At 42.2% G+C, this 17,754-nt stretch overlaps 1 protein-coding gene across 2 annotated transcripts in view; it reads left to right on the top strand.

Annotated features, from left to right (window-relative positions):
• The first annotated feature begins 684 nt into the window (after positions 1-684).
• The window catches only part of LOC125462597 (arf-GAP with dual PH domain-containing protein 1-like), a 108,724-nt gene continuing 91,654 nt past the window's right edge, over positions 685-17,754 (top strand). Inside the window, exon 1 of one of the 2 annotated variants that reach the window (XM_048552797.2) lies at positions 685-1,190. In XM_048552797.2, the coding sequence (XP_048408754.1) occupies positions 1,106-1,190 (85 nt within the window). In that variant the 5' untranslated portion in view covers positions 685-1,105. The remainder of the gene's footprint in view (positions 1,191-17,754) is intronic. The other variant, XM_048552798.2, reaches the window with a different exon arrangement.

The raw sequence follows: 17,754 nt of genomic DNA, 5'->3' as shown, positions 1-17,754 counted from the left end.
CTTTGGGCTGTGGGAGGAAACTGGGGCATCTGGAGGAAACCCAGGCAGACACAGGGAGAATGTACAAACTCCACACAGACAGTTAGGGTGGAATTGAACCCAGGTCTCTGGTGCTATGAGGCAGCAGTGCTAACACTGAGCCACCATGCTCAGGGACCTAAGTGGCAACTTTTTCATTGAGCCGATGGTGTGTGTACGGAATGAACAGACAGCCAGAGGAGGTGGTAGAGGCTGGTACAATTACAACATTTAAAAGGCATCTAGATGGGTACATGAACGGGAAGGGTTTAGAGGGATATGGGCCCAATGCTGGCAAATGGGACTAAATCAATTTAAGATATGTGGCTGGCATGGATGAGTCAGACCGAAGGATCAGTTTCTGTGCTGTATAACTCTATGAATCAGAACTGTCTCCAGTGAAATGATATCATTCCTTAAATAAGGGCACCAAATAGCTTCTTCTCAGGAGGCACACAGCGCCCTCTTCTCCTGCTGAGTTTCTCCAGCCTTCTCTGTGTTCATTCTGGATTTCAGTGAAGATGTTGGGGGGGAAATCCTGGCCCCCTGGAGGGCTGAAAGCAAACCAGCCCCCTCCCCACATGCACAAAACACAAAAGATTGCGGATGAGGATGACTTCATTCCAGCCAATAATTGGGATGTGCCGGCAGATTCGAGTTGATTGGTTCCCACTAGAGGTCGGCCTGGAGCTTTTAAGGCGTATCTCTGAGCGGGGGGAGGGGGAAATGGTCACTTTCTTTGCCGGCGCAAGAATGCGGAACAAGTACAAGTGAGAGGCACGGAGCAAGTTTGATGTGTGGCGCTGGCTCAGTGATAAGGCTTTAACACCCCCCCTCCCCAAGCTTTGCCCTTTCATCTAATTTTAAACCGACATGCAACAAGCAGGAAAAAAGTGGCTTATGATGAAATCATAGCCGCAGGAGGAGGTTCTGGGCAAATCCACTCTTTCCTTAAAAAAAAATAGAATATTTAATAAGGAAACAAGAAATTGCAGCTTGTCAAGTCTTGCAAGGGAGATTGTGTGGTTTTTTTTTTTGTTTTTGTTTTTAACGAAAGGACAGAATCTATTCCAGCTGTCTTGATAGCATGGCGGTCGAGCGAAACAGGAGACTTTTGCAGGATCTGCTGGAGAATCCAGGGAACCAGGCGTGTGCGGATTGCGGTGCCCCGGGTAAGTAACAGGGAGACAGGGGCGAGGAAATCTGCGGTGGATTTGTTAAACCAGAGATGTAAATGGGCGAGAGAAGGGGAAAGAGGATGCTAAGCGGGGACGCTGCTTCTGCAGGGCACCTCCTCACTGCCTCCCTTGTCAAACACCTGTGAGCAGGAAGAGCAGTGATATTAGCATCGAAAATTCTGCAATGTTGCCCAGCATCTGCAGAATGAGGCATTTAAGGGAAAAAAACGTGTATCACCGGTGCTGGAATGGACACAATTAGGAATCGAAGGTTACATTTGATTCCTTTCCGAGCCATTCAAGGGGAGTGCCTTATTCTCCCTCCCTCTAATAATCAATTTACACTCTTCTTGTTCAGGGTGGGGTTTTATTTGCGTAAGGTCCCCACTGTGCCAACTGGGCGTGCACCTTATTACAGGTGCCCCTTCAACGCAGACTTCAATGACATGATGGTTTTGTGTTCACTGTGTAAAACCTGGCACTGGGTGAATATGGACTTTGGTCCTGACTGCAATGTCAGATTTAATTACCAAGCCCCAATTCTGCAAGATGGTGAGGTAGCTCCTAGAAATAGTACATTTTCCATCCGTGTTTAGAAAATGTGCCTTTTTGTTGGGGGTGGCTGTTGTACTTTGCCTTCAAGGTGACTGTGATAGAGGATAGAGTATAGTAAAGAGCAGCATGACAAAGAAAAAAACAGTGATATGAAGCCATCTGAGCCACTGAGTTTTTTTTGGGGTGGATAGCAGGGAAGGCAAGGAAGATTGGGTATTAGTATTTTTTATTAATTATTGAAGTTGATTTTATCTCTGGAGAAATTTTGAAATAGATTTGTAAAGCATGGTACATGGTAATTCAATTAAAATCAAAACTGTATCAAATTAACTTTTTAAAAAAAACAAAGTTAGAATGATTTAATACTGAACTCCTTTATTCCCAAAACACAATTGTTCTTTCAAACTGTCAGGGTGTGCAAATTCATGGCTCAAATACTATTGAGTGCACAGCATACCCAAAGGTTTATTGTGTCAATAAGTTCAAAATATCAAGTCTGTGTGTTGTAAATATGATTAAATTTAGAATTGGATAACTTCATGGTCCTGTCAGCGTTATGATGTTCCTAGCTGTATCCTTGTAAAACCGTGACATTGTCACAGTCTCGATCTCTTCTGCTTGTGCTAGCTCCTTTGAAAGAGCTATCTGATTTACTCCCATACCCCTGCCCTTCACTCCTGTCCCAGCAAACTTTTTTAAGCAAGTACTTGTCTGATTTCCTTCTGAAGGCTGTATTGCAGCTGACTTGCTGGGGGGATGAAAAACTAGCAATGGGCCCAGTAATGATCACTTTTTAAAAAAAAATGCAGTCAGACTGACCTGTAGGGGAGGCAGTTTGAAAGCCCCTCACTCGATTTCAGGAGGGGGGAAAAATGTTTCCTTTTCCCTTTTGGGAAAGTGAGTTCTCTGGGACAGCAGCCCTTCAAAATGTGCTAGTAAATGTTTGTCTGGGTAAACAGCTGCCCAAACACTTTACATGCATGGACTTCTCAGATGAGCAACTCCAATACACAGATGACAGAGAAACAATTTTTTTTCAAACCATCAAATAAGACATGCTTGCCAAAGCAGTGCTGCTGAGCTTTTAAGGCTTGTATGTCCACTGTATTTATAGTAAATATGTCAACTGTATTGCATTTCATGAATTACAAATTGTTTCATGGTCACCAGCTTGAAGACAAACATCTATTATGGTGTTTGACGAACTGCTGAGACTTGCATTTGCCCAGTCAAGCTACAAATTATGAACTGTTTGACAAATGAAGAGCAATCTGCCTGTCAGGTTTTGTGATTGAGAACTTCAGCCCTATTTTCTCATGTATCCTGTATGTTACTGTTATTACTGAAGTGAATCCTAGGATAGGGGTAAGGGTCATTCGGTAGGACACCAACTAGGCTATGCAACCATAAAACTATATGGAGGCATAGTGTTTGGACAACTCTTTAAGTTTGGTTGAATAAAATTCCATATTAGATTGAAAAAACAAACAAACAGAAATTGCTGGAAAAACAAAGCAAATTTGGCAGCATCTGTGGAGTGAAATTAGATAATGTTTTAGGTCCAGTGACCCTCCTCCAGAACTGACTGGCACCAATCTACAATATATCCTTGAATACTTGGTTTACAGGGCCCAACACAACCTTCTACAGGCTTCTAGTGACTGGCAACAGTCAATTTTCTAGCGATAGCCATAATTTGAGAGAACATAAAATAGGAATCTATTCCACAGTTTTATTTACAAACATCTAGTGATTTGCTGTTACTGAGCTTGAAGGATTTTTGGTTTCTTTTTTAAAAAAAACCGCTCAACCTCTGTGGCTTGCTTTCCTCCTTTTAAGAAGTCCCTTTGAAGTCTTCTTATTAATACAAGCTTTTGGTTATTTGTCATTATACCTGCTTATCAGACTTTGTCTGTCAATTGCTCTTGTTTAAGTGGGCGAGGACATATTACTGCATTGAAAGGGCTACATAAATGCTATTGGGTGCATTTGACGACAGTGCTACGAATAAAGGAAAGCCTAATTTGCTCGATTTCCAAACTTGCTGTACGGTAGTTGGTCAAGTCCAGACTCTTAATAACCAGACAGCTCCAAAATTGGGGTCTCAAGCATGCAGTATCTGATCTTGGATTGAATGATTGGCTCCATGAAAATCATTCACTCTGCTGCCTAAAACAGCATATCTTGCCAGATGAGTGACAAGGTGCTGTGGAAAATGCTAGGACGTTCCTTTTTTTGGATTTGGTTACGGCCTAGGAGTTAATGTATTAATATGAATTCACCAGACACACAATGTAAATACTGTCATTTTGATCATTGGTACACTGTCTATTCCAATGTTAGCTCATGGTGTAAGTTAGTGTTCTTTGAAACTGAAGGAACTTTTACATCTTTCACAACCCCAGGGACGTGTCTTGCACCTGATGATGAAGTACTTTCCAAAGTGTAGTCTGTCACGGGGAAGAGTTGCAGCTTTGCATGACAGCAAATGGAGCTTGCTCTTGGTACAGCAGTTTTTTTCTAAAAAAACTTTTTACACTTGTGCAAATGCTGTGTATCCTGCTATAAAAACTGTCTATTATCCAATCATGGGTTGAGGGCATTGTTGGCAAGGCCAACATTTATTGTCCAACTCGAAGTGCTGTTGGAAAGGTGGTCATGAGCTGCCTTCTGTAGATACACCTACATCGGGTGCTGGTATTCTCCAGTGCCTGCTGCCCTTGTTCTGCTGGGTGGGAGAGAATGGTTTGGAAAAGGCTGTGAAGGAGCCATGGTGAATATTTGCAATGCATCTTGTTTGTGTGACACCTCTGCCACTGTGTCGCTTGAGGAGGGACAAAAGGAAAAATTACAAACTAGGATCTGAAGGGGCCCATTAGGCCATTAAAGCCTGCTGTATCATTCAACAATATCATGGCTGTTCTGTCTGTGTTTTACATTCCATATTTCTACCTACTCTTGATTTTTCTGATTCCCTTGCTTGGTAGAATGTATCTGTCTCTATCTTAATATTCAGTGATCTCATCTTTATCATTTTCTGAGGCAGAGTTCCAAAGCCTCTGTGCTCTGAGGGGTGTGAGTGGGGACAGAAGAATCCCTAATTTCTGTTCTAAGAGTGCGACTTCTAATTTTAAAACAATGTCTCTTAGTTTTGGATTCCCCCTTTGGATGCAAGTAAATCCACTTTTTATGTCCACACCATTCAGGGTCTAATTTTTCAAACTTCTCATCCTTCATTCTTCAAAATTCAAGTGAAAACAAGCCCAATCTGTAAAATCTCTCCTCATAAGACAGTCCATTCACTTCTGGGTACTGTTATATTTTTAAACCTTGTCCAATGCGTTCACCTCCTTCCTTGTAACAAGATCGAAACTACACACTGTAGACGTGGTCTTACCAGTGTCCTGTTAAACTTAAGCATAACATCCTTGCTTCTTTAATTCCTTGTGTCATTTAAGGATTGCATTCCTTTAGCTGCTTAATTGCTTGCTATACCCACAAATTAACTTTTGATGCATCATGAACTGGAACACCTAAATACCTCTACACTGGAATTCTGCAGTTATTCTTCATTTAAATCCTGCTCTGTTTACTTTGGCAGGAAGAATTTAAAAAAAAATAGATTTCATGTTTTCCCATAATCTATTCCATCTGCCAGATTTCTGCCCACTCTCAACCTATCTATATTCACTGACATTCTTTTCTGTCACCTTCACAGCATGCTTTTATTACCTATATTTGTGCAACTCCTTTTATTCACTTGTGGGATATGGAGTTTGCAAATTTAGTGAGCATGGATTCAATCCCCTCATGTATATCATTGATATAAATTGTAAAAAGTTGAGTGCACAGAATTGACCCCATTCATCACATCCTGCCAATCTGAAAAAGATCCACTTATTCTTTTTCCATACAGCCATGCTCAATCCATGTTAAATTGTTACTCCCTTCACCATGATCTCCTACTTTGCACAATATGTTTGTGGGAACCTTGCCAAATGCCTTGTGGAAGTACAAGTATAGTACACCTACACACAACTGTGGATGCAGGAAACCTGAAGAAGGGTCATTGAGGCCAAAATGTTGACACTTTTTTTTTCCTTGCCAGAGATGCTGCCGTACTGGAGTTCCTCCAACAACTCAGTGGTTTGCACTGCTGCCTCAGTGCCAGGCACCTGGGTTCGATTCCAGCCTTGGGCAACTGTGTGGAGTTTGCCCATAGTTCAGAGATGTGCAGGGTAGGTGGATTGGCCATGCCAAGTTGTCTGTAGTGTTCAGGGATGTGTAGATTAGGTGGGTTATAGGCAGATGGGTCTGGGTGGGATGCTCTGAGGGTCGGTGTAAACTTTTTGGGCTGAAGGGCATGTTCCCACACTGTAGGGATTCTGATTCTAAATCTTGCCTCTCTCTCACCTCAAACTAATGCCCTCTAGTTTTGAAAATTAATACCAATGCATCTACTACCTCAGCCACCTCTTTTAGGTCCAAAGCATGAAGTCCACCACGTCTATCAGTGTGTAGTTCCATAAGTTTCTTTGCTGCTTCCCTAGAAATTGATTTCATCAAGTTTTTCTCTTCTGTCAACCTCCAGATTTAAAAATATTACTTTTTTGTATCCTCTGTGGTGAAGACCAAAGCAAAAAACATATTCATCGCCTCGATTATTGCATTGCATCATCACTTTCTAATCCACTATTAACTTCCCTATTCTCTTCTGTGGAGTAACCCTTTTTGTTTTTGTAAAGTTCTCCAAGCTGGAAAGGAGTAACTAATGAGTTTTGAGAAGATTTGTAGCTCAAGTTGAGGTTCTGGATGTGAGTTTGCTCGCTGAGCTGGAATGTTAGTTTTCAGACGTTTTGTCACCATTCTAGGTAACATCATCAGTGAGCCTCCGACGAAGCGCTGGTGTTATGTCCCGCTTTCTATTTATCTGGTTAGGTTTCCTTGGGTTGGTGATGTCATTTCCTGTTCTTTTTCTCAGGATGGTAGATTGGCTCCAAGTCAATGTTTGTTGATGGCATTCCGGTTGGAATGCCATGCTTCTAGGAAATCCTAGAAGCATGGCATTCCAACCGGAATGCCATCAACAAACATTGACTTGGAGCCAATCTACCATCCCCTGAGAAAAAGAACAGGAAATGACATCACCAACCCAAGGAAACCTAACCAGATAAATAGAAAGCGGGACATAACACCAGCGCTTCGTCGGAGGCTCACTGATGATGTTACCTAGAATGGTGACAAAACGTCTGAAAACTAACATTCCAGCTCAGCGAGCAAACTCAATCGAGGAGTAACTAATTTCCTGTCTGTTTTTACACATCTAACTAGCTGTTTCTCAATCTGTAACTTATTTGTAATCATTACCCTTTTTAGTGATTTCCTTTACACTATGACAGCCATCTGACTATCCACTTACCTTTGCTCAATTTATCAGTTTTTTTTTTTCTTTTAAGTTTAGTGTACTCATTTAGCTTTAGGTAACTATGGATAGTGGGTTCTCCCCTTTGAATTGTTAGGACTAGTAGGAATGTATTTACTCAGTATTCTTCTGAAATATCTCTAAGTGTCTGCCATTACTTCCTCATGATCTGTCTCCTAGTGTAATATTACAGTTCACTACAGCTAGCTTAGGTTTCATGCCCAGGGAGTTACCCTTATTTAAGTTTTAACTAAAAGTCTCTTTAAATTGGGTGTGGATTTAGTCATGTGACTGCTACCTGGAGGTCCTTTATACTCTGCATTCAACAATTAATCTTGTCATATTTCACAATACCAAGTCTTGTAAAGCCTACTCTCTGGTCAATTCCAGAACATGCTGCTCTAGAAGACATTTTGAAAGTATTCCATAAATGCCTCATCAAGGCTATTACCAGTTTGGTTTTTTTCTCCATGTTTTATGTAGATTAAGATCACCATGAAATTGTTGTCCCTTTATCATGATTACCTAATTTCTTTTCTTGTATACTTATCTTGTATTGTAGTTGCTGGTAGAGCCCTGTAGATCACTGCTACAAAGTGACTACTTAATATTCCTCATCCATTTCCTCAAACCAAGTCTACATCATGACTGTCTGGACCAATGTCACATCTAACTATTGCACTGATACCATGTTTGATTGGGAGTGCTACCATTTGAACTTTACCTTCCTCTTTTTTGAATGCCTTATACCTCTTGAATATTTGGAATCTAATTCTCATCATCCTACAGCCAGGTCTTGGTACTGGGGTACCAGATCATATTTGAGTGAAGTGTTGAAGGTGTCACATGGGGAGCTAACTGGTACCACAGTCATGCAGGGAAGTGGGGAGCACATCATCACCTTCCTGGCCTCTGCTTTGTAATTGGTGGCCAGGTTTTGGGGAGACTTAATGAGTTACTTGCTGCAGGGCTTCAATCTCTGACGTGTTCTGAGGAAGGGTCACTGGACCCAAAATGCTAACTTTGTTTTCTCCTTCACAGATGCTGCCAGACCTGCTGAGGTTTTCCAGTAACTTTTTTTTTGTTTTGTAATATTCATGTGGCTTGTCCAATTATAATTCTAGTCAATGAGGCAATAATACTTCAAGTTGGTCATTTCCTGGGAGTTATGTGGCGCAAATGTTACTTGGCAATTAATGGCCTATGCCTGAATGCTGTTCAGGTTTTGCTGTGTGTAGTACAGACAGCTTTAGTATCTATAGACTTGAATGGTATTGACCACTGAAATAATCAGCAAACGTCCAACTTCTGACTTTCTTGGGGAGAAGGAGCTAAATCTGGTACATTGAAGAACTTCTGATGTGGTGTCCTGGGGCTGAGCAGCTTGTCTTCCAATAACTATCTTCCTTTGTGCTACATGTGACTTCAATGAGCAGAATTTTCTGGTTTCCGCTTTGCTTTTGTTTCAGTTCTATCTTATTGAACCCCATCACATACAGCACATGTTTCTTCTGCAAGAATCCTGAACTCTTGTACACAGAGGCAGTTTGTATTTTAATTTCTTTCATTTCCTCCTCCTTGCTGAGCCAAGATTCTAAAAGTGTTGACTCCTTTCTGAAGTCCTTGAGTGGATTCTCCTCTTGAAGGCAGTGAACTTTTAGGAGCTAATTCATCGTCCTAGATGTTTTAAGCCAATACTGCCACTTGGCGTATGGAGGTACTGGTCTGAAGTATCTGAGTGCCTGCACATATGCTGTCTTTGAGGCTGCTTGCTCTTTATGTTGGAGTTAGAGCCACAGATACCGTGTACACCCCTTTTTATCACCATTATTGTAAAGCAGACTCTCATACAGTTCTCCAGGCCTAGACCCTTCTTCAGAGAGGGGGATGGGGAGAGGGAACTGGAATAAATAGGGAGAGAGGGGGAGGCGGACCGAAGGTGGAGAGAGTATAGGTAGGGAGGGGATAGGTCAGTCCAGGGAAGACGGACAGGTCAAGGAGGTGGGATGAGGTTAGTAGGTAGATGGGGGTGCGGCTTGGGGTGGGAGGAAGGGATGGGTGAGAGGAAGAACCGGTTAGGGAGGCAGAGACAGGTTGGACTGGTTTTGGGATGCAGTGGGTGTGGGGGAAGAGCTGGGCTGGTTGTGTGGTGCAGTGGGGGGAGGGGACAAACTGGGCTGGTTTAGGGATGCAGTAGGGGAAGGGGAGATTTTGAAACTGGTGAAGTCCACATTAATACCATTAGGCTGCAATGTGGACTTCACCAGTTTCAAAATCTCCCCTTCCCCTACTGCATCCCTAAACCAGCCCAGTTTGTCCCCTCCCCCCCACTGCACCACACAACCAGCCCAGCTCTTCCCCCCCCCCCTCCCCCCCCCCCCCCCCCCCCCCCCCCAAACTGCATCCCAAAACCAGTCCAACCTGTCTCTGCCTCCCTAACCGGTTCTTCCTCTCACCCATCCCTTCCTCCCACCCCAAGCCACACCCCCATCTACCTACTAACCTCATCCCACCTCCTTGACCTGTCTGTCTTCCCTGGGCTGACCTATCCCCTCCCTACCTCCCCACCTATACTCTCTCCACCTATCTTCTTTACTCTCCATCTTCGGTCCGCCTCCCCCTCTCTCTCCCTATTTATTCCAGTTCCCTCTCCCCATCCCCCTCTCTCTGATGAAGGGTCTAGGCCCGAAACGTCAGCTTTTGTGCTCCTGAGATGCTGCTTGGCCTGCTGTGTTCATCCAGCCTCACGTTTTATTATCTTGGAATTCTCCAGCATCTGCAGTTCCCATTATCTCTCATACAGCTCTCTTGTGCCTATGACCTCTGTCTTCACATGATCATTCTAGACTTGTCTCCTCTGTTACTGATTCCAGAGTTATACAATCACTTCTATTATGATTTAGAGAAATCTCACTATAACAAATACTGAGTCCAACTCTGTATGAGCATTGACCTCAACATATGTCTTATGATGATGCTAAAAATATGCATGATTTAAAAAAAAAAAAAATTCTCCTGTACAAGTTTTCTGGGCCTAGTTGAGACTAGATTAACTGGCAATTTCTCTAACTACACAACAACAACAATAACAAAAACTTGTATTTAGACATCATTATCCCAACCTGCTTCACAAGAGCATGATGAAACAAAGTATAATGTGGGCCATTGCTGTTCCCAGCACTGTGTTCCAGTCTGAAGGTACTGCAATATGTGGATCTGAGGTCTACGCAGAACCAAATAAAATTAAAGGGATTAGAGTGGATTCCAAAGCTATGAAGCCATGGGAGGATTTAAAAACAAGAATGCAGACTTTTTAAAACTAAGGCATTTGATTGAGTGGTAATTAATAATAGATAACCAATGACAAATGTTTGGGGAGACAGACAGACAGACCAACAGTTTTGGATGAACTCAAGGTTATGGACTCCCACTTTCTAATCAGGAATGCATTGGTATAGTCATAACTTAAGGTAAAAGGTGAGAATGAATGTTCCAACATTGTATGACCTGAGTCATGTGTGGGGATAGAGGTGGAAACAGGTGTTCTTAGTGATGGGCATCCAACTTCGTATTCGCGCCATCTTGGTGTTCCGATGTGACACCAAGGGCTGTTGCCACGGAGTGGGAGTGTGATTAAGTCTGTCATTTGGGAGCAGTTTGGTGTAGGGCTGGAATTTTTTTGGCCGAAACTTTGCTGTTCAAAACTGTGTGGCATCCTCCAATTCAGTAAGAAACACATTCACCTGTGAGTTGGAATAGATCACTGCCAAGTCTGTGTGGGTTTGAGTTCTATTCCTAAAGCATGAGTGTATAATCTATGCCGGCACTCAAAATGAAGTGCTGAGAGCACCACTTAGTGTACGTTTTTAGCAGATGTGGTTGAAAGTTATCACGTAGATGTTATTGGCAGAGAGTTTGTTCTTGCCTGTTGGGTTTTGCTGTGTGCAAACGTTGCTGAGTTTCTGACTTTACAACAGTGACTGTAGAGTAAAGGGATTAACATCAGAAGAATGGAATTGAAAGCCACATGATTTAAGTAGTGATCGGAAAGGGAACAGGAGCTCTGGAGTGTTGGTTTTCCTTCTTTTTGTGCTTGTGTATATATAGTTCTTGTAGGAAATTCCATGGACTCCAGCCTTATTTTGGGAAACTTAATCCAGTAAGCCACTTGGTAAAGCAGTGACTACAATCTATGGTTTTCAATTTTTAGTTTGGAATGAAATGTGTTACTGTCTCATTGTTTAATTTAAATGTTGTCGTGTTTTGTTCCTGTCATTCAAATGTTACAGTAAAAACTCATTGAGTGAAAATCAGAGGCTTATTAGGCCTTTAAATTTATAGTTTCTTTGTTTACATAGAACATAGAACAGTACAGCACAGAACAGGCCCTTCAGCCCACAATGTTGTGCCGACCATTGATCCTCATGTATGCACCCTCAAATTTCTGTGACCATATACATGCCCAGCAGTCTCTTAAATGACCCCAATGACCTTGCTTCCACAACTGCTGCTGGCAACGCATTCCATGCTCGCTCAACTCTCTGCGTAAAGAACCTGCCTCTGACATCCCCTCTATACTTTCCACCAACCAGCTTAAAACTATGACCCCTCGTGCTAGCCATTTCTGCCCTGGGAAATAGTCTCTGGCTATCAAAAGGTAAAGGTAAGGTAAGGGCAAATAACTTGCATCCAGTCAGGAAATTGCAAACCAATCAGTTGTTATGCAGTGACCCTGTAGGGATTGATATGTTGCTTTATTCTCAACTTTTTGTTTTGCCTAATTGTCTTGGAACCGGTTGGCTGTAAAATTTGAGCCAGCATCAACAAGGAGTGAATACAATTTATGATGAGTCAGCTGTCTAATAATACAGCACTTTCTGAAAGTCTGGCAATATTTACACTTGAATTAAGAGCAGCATGCAGATAGAACTTTGACCTATTCTCATCCATCCATATATAGACACTTGTATTTTCTTTTTTGAAAGAGATCTAATTATCTGTTGACATTTAACATATCAGCAGTTTCTCAAAAGATAAAGATCTGTACAAATCTTCTGAACAAGTTGTTTCATAATTGGGGAAGTTCTGCTGAGTCAGATTTGGATTACTGAAAATTGCTTGGTTTTAATGCTGAGGGTACACTTTAAGCAAAATCAGAACTTTCTTAGAACTAAATCCTCTGATGCAACTTTCTCACAGTTGCTTCAGTAAGCTGAGCCAGTTTCACTCATTTTTGACCGGTTATATAAACTAGAGTTACTCTTTAGAAGACCAATGGAAATTCAGTACTGCTGTTTAGAATTGAAAATTTCTGATAATGTTAGAGAAGCTATTTCCAGTGACCAATTTGATTCACGTGTCAAAAATAAAGGACAAAGGTGGAAGAAAATTTTTAAAGTTTTTTTTCAAAGATCCATTGTCCTGCCTAAAAGGGTTCAATAACTTTCAAGAGTGCATCTATTTGAAAAGGGGGGAGGAAGAACTTCCTGTGCCATGATGATAAGCAGGATGAATTAGAAAGCTCTTTGATCAGGTCGACACATCATGAGGGCCCTAATGGGCTCCTTTTGTGCTAGATGATTCCAACTGCTATGTAGCCTGTGCATTTAAATTTATAAGCCCACTTTCAGCAATGAACTAGATTCTGAATGTTTTGTAATGTGGTGGTGTGCTATATTTTGTCTGAGGGGAGTATGAGTTGATGTAGGTACTGGTATATTGTAGTCTGAAGCAATGGAAAATAGTGGTGTAGCCTCAAGTTCTCTTTCACTGTGGCTGACCAGGAACCCCTCCCGTTCCCGCAACCTGTCATTAGCGAGTGTTAGGATTTGTAGGTAGATGCTTGACCTGTTTGGCCTATCTGTTGTGAACATACCCTCCTCAACCATCAAATATTTTTGAGTGGGACTCAAACCTGGACCTTCTGTTCTAGAGGTAGGAATGCTCCCCACTATGACAGAATACTTTTTTCTTTGAAAATAACATGTAAATGCCAGTATTTTGTTCTGTTGGAGCATTTTGATTTGTTGTGGTGTTAGCATACTTTACATTTTTGCTGAGAAAAGGTGCGTTTTGTCAAAGCTTTTTGCATTTATCAGGACCTTTTTGCAAGAACACCAATCTACGAGTCAAACCAACCTATACTGGATGAGTAAGTACTGATTTTGGTTGGCAGGTGGTCTCTGATGGAGGTGTTGTCATGGAAAACATACCTATTAATGCTGATTTGACAGTTAACAGGCTGGTTTTCTTAAATTTTTTTTTGGCTAAGCAAATTCACTGTAATTGATCAATATCCTGAGAAGTTAACCTGCAAATGGCTGTCACCAATTTTATACCATACACGTTCTCTATTATCCAGCAAATGTTCAATTGCAAAATCCCTTTTAATTTTAGAGTACTGTTATGAATTTTGCCACCCTGGGCTGGTTGGATAAGATTAACACCTTTTTACCTCTTGCAAGCAGCTGAAAGGACATGCTATTTAGTACAACGTACCCATGTTTTGGGATGTATGCCCTATATGCCTGGCATCATACCAGCACCAAAAATCACAAAGCACATTACTCAAGCATACAGCCTTTTTGGCTTGATGCAGCATCCTGTTAGTGGTGAATACCTCTTGTATTGCTGCTGTATAGTGTTGCTCATACTTTTTTTGAGGTACCTTTATCCTTTACCAATAATTTGAAGTAGACTAGGTACTTTTCATTAGGGCCTTTCAGGAGTTTTTGAGAGAGGCAATCTCCTCACAGTACCCATTATCCCTCAGGATGGCTTTGTGCATTATATACAACTGGTTTGTATGGTGAACAAATGGTTTGAGACCTATTATGAATTTTCTGATCAGGCCAATCAATAGAACATGAAACTAGGGATCACACCAAGTATACTGATCCGCAAAGGCAGGTTTGTGGTAGACAGAACTCCTAGCCAATTTCTCCTTTAAGACTTTGAGGCAAGGGAGCTCATTCAACTGTTCTATTTCAAATGTGAATTTCAATGCAGGGTGGAGCGCATTAAGATACAGAAATCCTTGCATGCAGCTGTGGATTCAAAAATAGCAAATCTATCTACTCATTACGAGTCCCCATTGTGAAGTAAGTTGGAGGTTATTCTGTTTGAAGACACTTTTAATGGAACACGTAGGTTATGAGCATTGGGCCGAGTGGGTTTTGTGCATGGGGAAATCATGTCTCATTGACTTGATGTTTGAAGTGACAAAGACAACTGAAGGCAGTACAGTAGGCATTCTGTATGGGCGCTGGCAATGCATTCAACTAGATTCCACCTGGTAGACTGGTTAGCAAGGTTGTATCACATGGAATCCAGGGGAATCTAGCCATTTGGATACAAAATTGTTTTGGAGGAGACAAAAGTTGTGGAGGGTTGTTTGTTTCTCCAGACTGGAGGTTTGAGACCAGTGTGCTGCAAGGATCAGTGCTGGGTCCACTGCTTTTTTTTTGGTGACTTTATATGAATTGACTTGGATGTGAATGTAGACGATATGGTTAGTGAGTTTGCAGATGACACCAAATTTGTTGACAAAATGGACAGTGAAGCAGGTTACCTCCAAATACAACAGGACCCTGATCAGATGGCTAGTGGACTGAGGACTGGCAGATGGAGTTTAATTTTGACTAAATGTGAGGTATGGCAGTTTGGTAAGGCAAATCAGGGCAGAACTTGATGGTAAGGTCCTGGGGAGTGTTGCTGAACAAAGACCTTGGAGTGCTCCTTTTTCTCAGAGGGTGTTATGAATGGAAGGAGCTTTCTGTGCCCTTCATGATTTTATAAGTCTCTATGAAAGGTCACCCCCTCGGCCTCCAACACTTGAGGGGAAGTAGCCCCAGTCTATCCAGCCTTTCCTTGTAGCTCAAGCCCTGTAACCCTGGCAGCATCCTTGTTAATCTTTTCTGAACCCTTTCTTGTTTCACAATATCCTTCCTATAGGAAGGATTCCAAAACTGCATGCGGTTTTCTAAAAGTGGCCTTACCAATATCCTGTACGTCAGCAACATGACCTCCCAACTCCTATACTCAATGCACTTACCAAAAAGGCAAGCAAACCAAATGCCTTCTTCAATGCCCTATTTACTGGTGACTTCACCTTCAAGGAACTATGAACCTACACTCCACAGGCTCTCTGTTCAGCAACACTCCCCAGGACCTTGCCATCAAGTTCTGCCCTGATTTGCCTTGCCAAACTGCCATACCTCACATTTAGTCAAAATTAAACTCCATCTGCCAGTCCTCAGTCCACTAGCCATCTGATCAAGGTCCTGTTGTATTTGGAGATAACCTGCTTCAGTGTCCATTTTGTCAACAAATTTGGTGTCATCTGCAAACTTACTAACCATATCTCCTACATTCACATCCAAGTCAATTCATATAAATCACCAAAAAAAAGCAGTGAATGCAGCACACTGGTCTCAAACCTCCAGTCTGGAGAAACAACCCTCCACAACCTTTGTCTCCTCCTTCAAAACAATTTTGTATCCAAATGGCTAGCTTCCCCTGGATTCCATGTGATATAACCTTGCTAACCAGTCTACCAGGTGGAATCTAGTTGAATGCCTTGCTGAAGTCCATATAAACAATGCCTACTGTACTGCCTTCAGTTGTCTTTGTCACTTCAAACATCTCGAGTCAGTGAGGCATGATTTCCCCATGCACAAAGCCCACTCGGCCCAGTGCTCCATAAATAGCCAAGGTCTTTTCTGCATGGTAGGGCAGCCAAAACTAGAGGGCATAGTTTTAAGGTGAAAGATTTGAGACCTAAAGGAACAACTTTTTCTCAGAGGGTGTTGTGAATGGAAGGAGCTGCCTTAAGTGCTGGAGGCTGTTACAATTACAACAACCATCCAAATGCTTTTTAAATGACTAGGAAGGACTCGGAGGGATATGGGTCAAATGCTGGCAAATGGAATGAGATTTACGATATCTGCTCAGCATGGATGAGTTGGACTACAGGGTCAGTTACCATGCTGTACAGCTCTGTCTGTCTGTATCTGACGCTACTTGTTTTTTAGCCGGCAATAATGTCTGTTCGCCCTTGTTCATGCTTCAAAACTAGCTACCCATCCAGCAATGCCTCAATGTACAAAACCTCGCTCTCTCTCTCGCGCTCTCGCTCTCTCTCTCTCTCTCTCGCTCTCTCTCTCTCGCTCTCTCTCTCTCGCGCTCTCTCTCTCTCTCGCGCTCTCTCTCTCTCTCGCGCTCTCTCTCTCTCTCGCGCTCTCTCTCTCTCTCGCGCTCTCTCTCTCTCTCGCGCTCTCTCCCTCTCTCGCGCTCTCTCCCTCTCTCGCGCTCTCTCCCTCTCTCGCGCTCTCTCCCTCTCTCGCGCTCTCTCCCTCTCTCCCGGACCCCAAATCTTTTGCATGCAGTAATTCTGGCACATTGAGCATTTCCAGTTTTATTTGCCCTCTTCCCTCTGCCTATAGTTGGAGCTTACCAGACCCAAAACTCAGGAATTCCTACCCTGTGTCTCTCTCGTTCTCCTCCTCTGTTTGCTCCTAAGATGTTTCTTAAAGCCTAACTTTTACTTCGGACTAATGTTTGGTCACTTGGCCTAATGTTTTCTGATATGATTTGGCAACAAGGTCCTAAGGAAGGTTCACTGGATCTGAAATGTTAACTCTGATCTGATTTTGTTTAGTTTTTCTCCACAGACCTGCTGAGCTTTTCAAGAAACTTCTGTTTTTGGAGCATTTGCAACTTCAGTTTTTGTCCTGCTAATTACCTGTGAGTGTGTTTGGATGTTATATTGTCTTAAAACTGACAATATAAATGTTTGTTCCAGTTGTTGAGCTCCCTCTTTTTTTTTGGATTATTAGTCAGTTTAAATAGAGCTTTGTTAAAAGACCAAAGGCCACTGTGAAAAAACGTATGAGGTGGGACTGGGGTCAAAGATAATGGGAACTGCAGATGCTGGAGAATCTGCGATAACAAAGTGTGGAGCTGGATGAACATAGCAGGCCAAGCAGCATCTTAGACTGGTTGGAATGAAGATGACAGATGAAGCAAGTAGGAAGCTGGATATCAAGACTTGGATTGACTGATTTTCTGATTTAGGATAGCATCACATCATGGAACAGCTGAAAATCTGTTGTTCTACATTGTGACTACAGATGCGTCCATCAATTTTTCAGTCTGTGCTTAAATTGCAGTCTTAGTGTTGATACTATCTAATAGAAATGTCAGCTGGGCTAAATAAGAGTTTATTGCTCTTGTTTCGAAGCTGGCTGCAGACAATCTATTAAAGTACTGTCTGCACTCTATCTCACTTAAAATAGCGAAGTCTGTATCTCCTTGCAGTGCACAAAGTTAGCAATGTAGCTATTTTAGACTGCAGAAGTTATGCTGCAAAACTTGCTTTAAATAGCCGAACAGTGCAGGCATGAAGGACCGTCAGCAGTTCAGGAAGGTAGCTCACCACCATCTTCTCAAGGGCAGTTAGGAATGGTCAGTCATTGCTGGGTAAATCAATTTAAAAAAAAATACTGTGATCAACAATACTCTTGTTTTCATCCAATTCACCAAGGACTGAAAGCTTTTGAAATGTTATTAGTCAACTTACAT

Source organism: Stegostoma tigrinum, chromosome 23 (assembly GCF_030684315.1).
Source record: "Stegostoma tigrinum isolate sSteTig4 chromosome 23, sSteTig4.hap1, whole genome shotgun sequence".
NCBI classification, from domain to species: domain Eukaryota; kingdom Metazoa; phylum Chordata; class Chondrichthyes; order Orectolobiformes; family Stegostomatidae; genus Stegostoma; species Stegostoma tigrinum.
This window is presented reverse-complemented; position numbering and strand designations above follow the sequence as displayed.